At 39.3% G+C, this 11,375-nt stretch overlaps 1 protein-coding gene across 1 annotated transcript in view; it reads left to right on the top strand.

The window, feature by feature from the left end:
• The first annotated feature begins 11,130 nt into the window (after positions 1–11,130).
• The window catches only part of Fam98b (family with sequence similarity 98 member B), a 27,769-nt gene continuing 27,524 nt past the window's right edge, over positions 11,131–11,375 (top strand). The window contains exon 1 of the mRNA XM_033765293.1: positions 11,131–11,278. Coding sequence (XP_033621184.1) covers positions 11,208–11,278 — 71 coding nt within the window. The 5' untranslated portion in view covers positions 11,131–11,207. The remainder of the gene's footprint in view (positions 11,279–11,375) is intronic.

The following is an 11,375-nucleotide window of genomic DNA, read 5'->3' as shown; positions in this document are numbered from 1 at the left end:
TGCTTTCTGGTCACATGCTCTCCCACATTGGAGGGGAAGGTACATAGACCCTCATTAGCAATGGGGGATATACCAAGAAATGTATAGACGTGTTTAAAATGGACACGATCAGTGCTCACTTTCTCTTCTCTCCCCCTGCCCCTCTCCCCCTGCCCCTCCTCTCCCTGTCTCTTCTCTTGCCTTCTTCTTTTTCTCCTTCTCTCCTTTCTTCCTTCCCTCCTTCCGTCTTTACATTACCCCATTGATAGCTACCATATATGCACATAGTGGTATAGATGCAAGATTCTTTCCGTAGCCCATCTCTTGCTCTTGTACTCATATCTTAGATACTTTTACATTTTGATATAACTAAAGCTGAATTTACAGAGAAAAGTTTTCTGTTAAACATTTGAGTCCTGTTCATACGAACTGGGGATGGAAAAACAGAGAGCTGTGTCCTACAGAACAATCTAAGTTGTGGCATCAGCTTCCACTGTGGGCCATTGTAATGTATCCTTAGTGGAACATTAGTGCCGCTTGGTGGGGGGGTCCTAAGGAAAAAGAAAGCCCCCCATTGCTGGTAGAAAATCAGTAATGAAAGAGAAAAGGCACACGCTTATTAGTGATTCTGCCAGTTTGTAGTCTTGAGACAGCTGGAAAGGATTGTTCAAAGAGGGGATGCGCTCATGAGTGGCTTCAGGTTTGTAGTAAACAAAACGCAAAAGGGGGAAATTAGCTAGTTTTCAGCATAGTACTTACTGATAATCAAATTAATTGTTTCTGGTAGTGCATGTATATTCATATCACTAAGTAAAGCAAATTAAATATTCGGTGAGCTTTCCAGGAGAGTGTTCTCATGAGAGACTCCGCGGTAATGTCAAGAGAAGTTTTACTGGTTTTTACCCAAAGTATTTGAAAGCAGATAGAGCTTTTGAATTCTAAGCACAAGGCTGAGCAGTTTGGTTGAGGAAAAAAATGGCAGACTTTTGCTTTCACAGCGATAACCAATCACTTCCTTCTGGGGAAAGGGATGTGATCAGATATAATACGTCTGGGTTTGTTTTCCTTTTTAATTGCTTGTTAGTGTAGCTCACAAGATAGACAGTACTAGTCACCAAGTCTCTGGGGGAGATTGCAGTCAAACAACACTATCTATAAAGCTTTTCTGTAGTTGAGCCAATACAGGGGAGAGTATGCAACAGTTTACACATAGGAGGATATAAAATCTGCCACAAATACTTTGTATCTCATAACTAAGATCACGATCTCCATAATTAATGCTTGAGACATAACAAAATACTGAAACCAGTGTTGGTGAATTAGGTAGCACTTAGCATTTTGTGGCTGTGGATTATCATGCCTACAATTTAAAATCTATATGTACCTGCATGTGTTTGCTGTATGTGCTCCTTAAAATATGTGTTCCTAGAATTGTATATGGATCAAAGAAGGAAGTGTTTGTACTTTAAAGTGAATAAATATGAATGCAAAGCCAGTAAATAACTTATGCATGTGTGAAACAAAACAAGGCAATGTTTACTCCTAACTTTTTTTTTTTTTGGTTCTGGGGATCGAACTTTGGTCCTTGCGCTTGCGAATTCCCCAGCCCTGTTTACTCCTAACTTTATGATACATTTTTGTAATGGCGTTTTTAATAGCTCAAAGAAACAAGATAATGTCATTAACAATTATTTACAGTATTTGATGCTTATTCGTGTAATGGCTACCTTCATACATGAATATATTAAATATCTGCAATAAAATTTATCATGGAAGATGTTGTTCGTATCTAGATGACACCACCCCCCCCCCGCACCCCGAAGCCTCATACAGTCTTTTTCAGAGGTGGCTGAATCTGGAATGTGTGATGCTGGGATTAAGGGCACGTGGTTACTAAACTGCTACACGTGAGCGATTGTTTTGGCACCGCCCTAATCTCAATGGTCTGGATGGGATAAAAGGGGCAGATAGAGACTGCTAAGATTCCCTTGTTGCTTCTGCTTGTTTGTGGGAGCCATGTCATTTCTTCTCTGCAATGTTTGTTTGCCAGCCCTGCCTTGAAGCCTAGCTTAAGGACTGAAACCTCTACAAATTGTGAGCTAAATAACCCGTTTCCCTTTTCACTTTGAATGTCCCGTGTTTTGTCTGAGCAACGAGAGAAAAGTAAGTAAAATTGAAGAGAAAATAGAACACTGTTAAAGGTTAAGTTTTGTATTTTGAGTTGCCCAAATTTTGTTTCTCTACCTCTCAGTAGCAGTTCGTTTCCCAGCTGCTGTTTGGGCAAACACTTTCTATCCCCAGCTCAAAGGATGCTAACCCTTCTTGCAGATTCAGGCATGAGACCTGGTAGGGTTAAATCCCTGAGCACAGCCATTTCCTCCAGCCATGATAACTAGTATAAGAATGGCCCTAGACCCCATTTGGACCACTGAAAAGTAAGATGTGGCTGAGGTCTGTTCCTCTTCAGAAAGTGTCCTCAGGATAAATTCTTCCTTGCACTGTAAAGATGAAAAATCCAGAAAGTCTACAAGAAGGAAAACAGATAAGGGAATTACAGAAGATAGAGCCAGGTGTCTGCAATAGTATAATGAAAATTCTTGGAACCAAACTATTCCTGAAACCAGAAATATTCTGGCTTATAAACTGGAGTCAACACAGTCCCATTGGAGTGTCGTCTTCTAGGGTGGGCATTGCTGTTACTTGCGGCACAAAGATTCCTAAGTGTGACATAGGCTTAAATATTCAATAATAGGAGGAATGAAAATATTTAGCTGAATTGTTCAACTTATTTACATATATAGTTCCCTGAGATAGGATTCATAATATGTCATTGTCATGTTGTATAAGATGCTTTTCTTCTTATCTCCTTGTCCTGGTCCCTTGTCACAGACTCGTAAGGAGAAGAGGCACCAAGAGAGAACATTGGAAGATTTATTTTGTCCACTTGAAAAAAGGATTCTAGTGTTTTAATTCTAGCTAAAGCAAACAAACAAACAAAAAACCTGTTCTTCACATTGTCTCCTCTGACATACAACAAAGCTCAGAAAACAAACTACATTAAGAAAAATTCGGACAAGCCCAGGCCTAGCACAGCAAGTGTGAAAGCTCATTACCTTTATAGCCCACGGGTGCAGCAATGGCTATTATGCTCTACCTGTGTTATGTAGGCTAAGTTTTGGTTTTCTATTTTTTTGGTACTGGGGATCAAACTTGGGTCCTTGAGGTAGAGAGGCAGGTGGCAGAACCACTGAGCTAAATCCCCAGCCCTAGGCTAAATTTTAAAACAGTTTTATTGAAGTATAATTGACATGCAATAAATGGTACACATTTAAAATGTATAATAAGTCCTGAAACATTATACACATGTGAAATGAGAATCAAGATAGCGAACGTATCAATCACCTTGAAACCTTCCTTTGTGCTCTGTAATCTTCTCTCTTACCTGCCCCTCCCTGCCCCAACAGTCTCTAGGCAACTAGTGATTTTCTATGTGTCTTTATGCATTACTGCACATTTCCTAGAATTTTATATAGATGAAATGATATATTAGGTGCTCTCTTTTTTTTTCCTGGCTTCTTTTACTTCTGGTTATTTAAAAAGTCATTTATATTGTCTTGTGCGTAAGTTGGTTGATTTTACTGCTGAGTAATAGTCTACTGTAGGGAGGTACTATAATTTGTACTTTATATGCTGATGGACATTATTTTTACTGGATCATTTCCAGTTTGTGACAATTACAAATAATGCTGTGAACATTTTCATACAAGTCTTTGGGTATACGTGTGCCTTTGTTTTGGGTTAATGTCTATTTGTAGAATGGAGGGTCAAATGGAAGATGTATGTTCAGCATTTTAAGAGGCCACTGTACTATATTCCAAAGTGATTGTACAGTTTTATATTCCTCCCAGTGGTACGTGAGAATTCAGGTTGATCCATATTTTGCTCACACTTGGTATGGTTATTTTTGTTAATTCTTTGAAGCTATTCCAAAGGCATGGACTGATAATGCATTGTGATTTTTATTTGCAATTATGGAAAATTACACTGAGCATAGTTTCATTTACTTCTATATTTCTTTGGTGAGCTACCTATTCAAGCTTTTTGCTCATCTTTATAGCTGGGCTGTTTGTTTTCTTATTGTTGAGAAGTCTTTATTTTGGGTACAAATCCTTTACCAGACATAACTTATAAAATTTTTCTCTGGACCTGTGGCTTGTTTTTATTCTCTTAATTGTCTTTATTCTCTTAGAATGGCAAAAGTTTTTAACTCTGAAGTGCAATTTATCAAATCTTTGCTTTTATAAATTGTGCACTTAGTGTAATATTTTAGAAATTTTTCCCTAACCCAAAATCCCATAGATTTTTTTCTCCCACATTTTCTTTTGCACTGTTTTTTCTTGGGTAGGGGTAAACATTTTTTTTCTGGTTAAGATTTACATTTAGCTTTGTGACCCTCGTTAAGTTAAATTGTGGCTATAGTAAAATATACACATAAAATTTCTTAATGACTAACTGGAGAGAAAAGTCATCTAAAATCATACTGTGGTGAAGAATGAAACGTCTTTGTCAACCACTTATTTTTCCTTTTAAGCACACAGACTGCAGGTCCTGGCTTTCTTGCAGACAGATTGGTGACTGGATTTTCATCTGTATAATATGGATAGAAATAATGAGTTTTCTTCTAGACCTAAGCATAAAACTGAGAATTTTTCTCCATGTTCCTCCTACTGCCTTTCATGCTGACTGTGATTACCATGTGTCAAAAATGGTCATGAAAAGAGCTCTGGGTCCTGAATTACAATACAAAGGGCCATAGTTCTGGTTATCTACTGCTGTGTTAAAATCCAGCCCAAATTCAGTGGCTCACACAATAGTTTTTTTTTGTTGTTGTTTTTTGTTTTTTTTAATCTCTGAGACTCTATGAGTTAATCGGGCTTCACTGGTGATTCTGCTTGGGACCTCAGACAATTGCAGGCATTTGGCTAAAAGTGCAATGGGTCCTCTGATGACCCAGCTGTTAATGTCAACTGAAGTGCTTACATGTGTCCTCTCATTTGGTCCGAGGTACTGGTAGCCTATCTAATATCCTTCTTTGATGCAGGTCAAAAATTGACCTGACACAGGTTCCTGAAAGTTTTTTTTCTTTTAAACAGGCAGCTCAGGGCCAGGGATTTAGCTGAGTGGTTTTGCCGCCTGCCTTGCAAGTGCAAGGACCTGAGTTCAATCCCTGGTACCAAAACAAAAAACAAAAAAACCCACAAAAAAAAAAATAAAAAAATATGCAGCTCAAAGGTTCTCCACATATAAATACTAACTTACTGTCTTCTGATAGCTTTCCCTCAGCCCAGCTAGTGAGCCATATCCTAAGGTCGTCAGACAGCACATAATCCCCAGGAATTAGGGTCTACAGTCCCTTTCAGCAGGAATCAGCTGTATGAAGACAGAGTCCTCTACTCTTTCAATACCCAATAAAGAATTATGGGAATTTATATCTCTTGGAAAAATAAAGCAGCAAACTAGGGCATGGCAATGTGGCCAGAGCAATTAGGCATGACCTGTCAATTGCAGAGACTAGGTAACTGCAGGCCAGGCCAGAGCAGCAGATCCTGAGCCTGACCTCTGATAGTAGCTTTCTGAAACGAGCTCACACTGAGTCTGGCAGGTGATACCAATTTTCTCACATAAGAGCAAGCCAAACCCTGTACCTGACACCAATCATCAACATGAGATCGAGTGGAGTCTTGATGGGACAGCCTGAATCTAATGTTAGAAAAAAAAAGGCAGCATCCATAGGCTCCACTGCTCTATTGTTCTTGCAGTGGCCCTTCCTGCAAGCAGGATGTATCACATCTTCTCTTTTTCCTTCAGAGCACTTTTTCTCAAGGTGCTCTTGCTTCTTTTTGCGCTTGTTCATCTCTTGTTCTTTTGCACTAAAATTTAGTTAAACTTTCACCTTCATCGACTTTTCTGTCCAAATCATTGAACAGGACAAAAAGCCTGGAAAGCACTCCTGATAACTCCAGCACCCAGTGACAATCACAGAATAAATGGAACCACCTCATTCCAGAAGTTTCCTAGGTTCACTAAGGGGTTTCCCTCACATCTCAAGTTCTGTTTTGTATGTGCCAGAATCTTATTGCAGAGTCCAAGGCATTTTTGAAATGGGCCTGTCCTGATTTCAGTGACAGTGTATGTTCATATACATTCTATATAATGCATTATTTATAAACATTCTCCAGAGATTCTTGGAGTCCTTAATAGAAGCACAAGAATTGCTACACCTTTGTATCAGGCCCACTTCAAATCATTTGCATGACTATATATTGGTCAAAGGTTTAGTTTTACACTTGTATCTGCTAAGAATCTTGTTTCTGCTGTTAAGAGGCCCAAAGGATAACATCAAGAAGTATGCATGGTCACCGATTGTTTTTCTAGCTGATATGGTGCCCAAAAGAAATTCTCCCTGATTTTCTGCACATACAGGATAGTCTGGGAGGACCTACTCATTTTCAGCAAGTAGCAAGGTTGATGTAGATTTTTTGGTCTAGTATGTTTGAACAGTCTATTTTCTGACTATTTCAGTCTGCATTGAGATCATTCAGCCAGGTTCTCCAGGCTGATGCAAAAGAATATAGCCTGTTCCCTAGGACTCCCAGTAAGGCAATGCTGAAATTCATAAACTGGGCTTGGCCTTTTCATCACATCTTCGCCCATTTTGTGCTGTTAAAACAGTATTTGAGGGCCAGGGTTATAGCTCAGTGGTGCCGTCACCTATCTCGCAAGTGCAAGGTAGCGAGTTCCATTCCTGGTACAAAACAAAAACAAAACAACAGCAACAACAACAACAACAACAACAACAAAAAACCAGTATTTGAGCCCAGGCAACTTATAAAGAACAGAAGCATTACACTCGCTTTATAAATGGTATCAACTGTTTCAGCTCCTGGTCCCATGAAAATAGCTTGAGACCAAAAGTTAGGGAAGAGGAAAGTGGAGTAGGAAAGGAGAGAAAGTGGAGACCCTTATTGCACTAGTGAGTGCCAACATGTCAGTGGCAGAAGCGTCATCGTGCCACTTTGCTTAGGGATCCAGACCAGCCACTATGGAAGGTTGGCTTATAGTGATTGCCCCCACTGATTGAGTTTGTCTTTTCTGATCCACAGGATGTCTCACTTGTGGTAGTGTTGCCTTGTAATAAGGATCCATTTTATGCAAAAGACAGTGCAGGACCACAGTATTTACAGATATGCATACCATGCACCTTATCAGAAGTAGCTGTCCTTGCCGAATGGTGAAATAGCTTATTGAATACTCAGATAAGGCACCAGCTGGACTCAACATCCTGCAGGCTGTGGTGCTGATTTGCAGTATTTCCCATGTGTTATGTGTTATTTTTTTATTCTGATTAAAACATTTCTGTTGTAATTTTTAGTTCATTGCCTGGTTATTTAGAAATGTTTTGCTCAAAGTCCATCAAATGTATGGGGATTTAAATTTTTTTCTATGTGATTTCCAGTTTAGCCAGAGATGATACCATTTATGATTTCAGTCTTTGATTGTGGAGAGAATTATTTTAGGATCAAGTTTTGAGGTCAAGTTTTATAAGTGACATGTGCACTTGAAAAGTTTTTTAAGTTTTGGGGAACAGTGTGTGAAGCTGGAACTGATTCATGGTGCAGTGCTAGGCTCAAGGGCACTAGGACTAAGGGTGTGAGTGTTTACCACCCTAAGTATCTGGATAAGATGAAAGAGGCAGAAAGATGCTGTTAAGATCCCTTGTTTTTGCTGTCCTCCTCTGCCGTGAAATGTTGCCCTCTGCCACATGCCACTCTAAATTTATAAATCATGTTTTCCACATCTTGTGGCTATCTACTGATTATTCCCTTACTGACTACATTAATGATGAAAACATGGAATCTGAGTTGCTATTATAGTTATTTTACCACTTTCTGGGCAATGGAAGAATCTTATAGATCTTTAATTCTATTTCTCAGTTCCTTGATCTCTCAATTTTCTCTCTATTTTAAATTTCATGAGACTACTGTTTTGAAAAGTTGATATTTATCAAGTTTTATTAATGTATTTACCCTTTCTGATAGTACTCTTCATTCTTTTTTACACTATAGTATTGTGGTTTCATCCAGCATCAGTTTCTTTCACCCAAAGAACTCTTTACTATTTCTTTCAATGAGAGGTCTGGACATTTATCAGTTTCTCTGGTCTGAAAATATCCTTATTTGCCTTTATTTTTGCAGCATATTTCCAGTGCTTATAAAATCCTGCATTTAGGTTTATTTAAAGCATGTTCAATGTGCTGTTCCATTATTTTCTTCCATTGTTCTTCCTTGAGAAGTCAGCTTATCCTATTAATGTTGAACTTTAATTTTTTATTCAAGCTGCCTTTGAGGTTTTTTCCCTTTGTCTTTTGTTTTCAGGATTTTTGCGAAATTTTTCTAAATTGTGATTTTTAAAAAATTAATCCTGCTTGGGCTTAGCAGACTTCTCGAATCAGCAATTTGTCAGAAAATTAATGGCTAGAATCTCTTCTTCCTTCTGTTCCATTTTCTCAGTGGTCTTCATTTTGAAGTTCAGCCGGTCAGTTTGTTATGGGAGACTTTTTTCAGCTTTCTCATGTGGTCGGTGTGATTTTTAAAAGAATTTTTTTCTGTGCTTAAATTCTGTCATTGTAAAAGAAAAACAGCAGGATTCTCCAAGTTAACACCAATGAAGAACAGCCACCTCATTAGATTTTCAGACATTCTTTTGCTAAGATTACTTAGAATACTACCTCTACTCTCCAGCTCTTCAGTGCAGGCAGTAATCAATAAGATCCACTGTTGTCTTAGCTACTTTTCTCATTGCTGAGACAAAAATATCTGATACCCAAAGTTAAGGGGGAAAGGTTTATTTAGCTCACAATCTTTAGAGGTACCTGTCCATAATTGGCTGGCTCCAAGGCAGAATGGCACATGGCAGAGGGCAACAGTTCATGGTGGTGGAAGACAGCAAAAGCAACAAGGGACCTTAACAGCATCTTTCTGTCCCTTTCATCTTATCCAGATACTTAGGGCGGGAAGCACTCACACCCTTAATCCTAGTGCCCTTAAGCCTAGCACTGTACCATGAATCAGTTCCAGCATCACACACTCTAGATCCCAGCCACCTCTGAAATAGCCCCCATGAATGTATGAGGCTTTGTGGGGGTGCATCTAGACACAAGCCATAGAAACATTTCTCTGTCTTGTTTGCTAAGAATTCAGATTCATTAAACTGCAAATCATTTTGTATTAAAGCCTTGTAATTAAGCATTAAGATACAGTAATATGTGATTAAGTATTATACAAACATGAGCAAGCATCCCTGGGGTGTTTAACAAATTTATGGATAAACTTTTTGTTTGTAACAATGATTGGGGAGGTCAAAGTGTTATTGGGCTTTTACTGGACTGGGGCTAGGAATGCTATATATCCTGCAATAGATAGGACAGTCAGTACTGAGGAAGATGTGTCTTGTGTCACCTTCATCCATCCTACTGAGACACTCATATATGTGATATACCTGTGATAAGATTCTGCCCCAAGTACTCGATACCCTTTTACATATGAAGGCTGTTATAGTTTAGATGTAAAATGTCCCTCAAAGGTATCATGTTTTGAAAGGCAGAACTCTCAGAAGATGATTGGAATGTGTAGGAAAGCCATGATCATCAGTGGATTAACTCATTGATGAGCCCATAGCTCAATGTACTTTTAGGAGATGGGGCTTAGTTACAGGAGGTAGGTCCATGGTGTATGCCTTTGGGAGGTAAATCACTCTCTTGGGCCCTCTCTGCTTCCAGGTTGTCATAGGTTGAGAGGTTACTTCTGCCATTTCTGCCTTGGAGCAAGCCATCTAGCATGGGTTGAACCCTCTAAAACTATGAGCCAGAATAAACCTTTCTTGCCTAAGTTGTAGGTGTCAGTTATTTTGCCCCATTAAATAGGGAAAAGGGACTCAAACACTAAGATCTTTTTTTTCTTTGATTTTTTTCCTTTCTTTCCTTTGTTTCTTATTTTGCTTAGAAAGATCGATTTTTGCACAAATAATACACAAAGAGAATCATATTTGTTTGAGATTTTATAGAGACAGTCTTAATTTTAGAAAGTCATATCAACTACCTTGTGCTCAAGGCATTTTGTTACTTATCAAATCATATATTAGCAGTATAATACATAGTGTGAATGTGTATTTGAGGGGATTCTATAGATAGATACAAACATCTAATCACTTATTGGTCTACATTTCATAATGAATTAATGCTTTGTTATACAAGGTATGACTGAAAACAATGGTGAATGTTTAAATCAAGAAAACTCATTACAGTAAAGACATTGCCATTAATCCCCTCACAGCTGGGCAAGTCCTCTTTTGTAAACGTCCTTAGTTGGGCTGTTGTAGCTGCCTTGATGTCCTGAATTGATTTAAACCCTTTGCCTTTAGTGATTATTTTGATTTTGAGTAAGGGTCGGAAGTCACACGGTGCCAGATAGAGGAGTATGGTGGATGAGGCCATGTGGTACTGTTTTACGAGCCTGGCTTTTCACTGAATGACAATTGGCAGCTGCATTCATATTTTTTATTACACCTGCTAAAGACACTACTAAAGAAGACTTCTAGACCTGCTTCAGAAGGTGGCAAGAACGATGGTTTTGGAGTAAAGAGGATTTTAAGGGAGATCAATGGCAATGTCTTTTGCCACAATACATTTTGTTATTTAAACAGTCACCATATATTTCACTCACCCCTGATAAATCACCTTTCCTTTATCTCTTCTTTATACTGACTGATGCATTGTTGTTTTGATTTAATTATACTCGTATGTACATGCTATTACTAACTTTTTAGCTCAAGATAATTATAATTTCATTTCTGGGTTTTGTTATAAAGAGAGGGCTTGAGTCGGATGGGCTGTGATCAACAGGGTGGAATTATGATATTTGGTAAGATTAACTTCAACACCCAGCACAAAACTTTAAAACTACTAATTTTTATTGTTTTAAAAGTTACTGCTGTTAGGGAAAGCGGGTTTAGGCTGTCAACGTAGATCCCCTCTGTGCCAGGACTCTGGCTCTTCTATCAATGAGGTACCTTTGTCTGCCAGGGAGGATACCCTGCCCGGAACCTTGATGCGGTGACACCAGGTTCCGGCGGGCTCCTTAGAGCGCTGAACAGCTTCGGGCCAAAGGACCATGCGAGACCCCGAGCCCGGGCCCGACGCTACTATGGAAGGGGACGTGCTGGATACCCTGGAGGCCCTGGGGTGAGCGCACCTGGGGACCCTTCCCGCGGGGTCTGAGGCGTGTGCGCTGCAGCGCTGCGGCAGCCACCTCCAGCGGGCCTCCCCTGGGCCTGGCTTC

This window comes from Fukomys damarensis, unplaced genomic scaffold, assembly GCF_012274545.1.
Source record: "Fukomys damarensis isolate Sample0158 unplaced genomic scaffold, DMR_v1.0_HiC HiC_scaffold_17, whole genome shotgun sequence".
NCBI lineage: Eukaryota > Metazoa > Chordata > Mammalia > Rodentia > Bathyergidae > Fukomys > Fukomys damarensis.
This window is presented reverse-complemented; position numbering and strand designations above follow the sequence as displayed.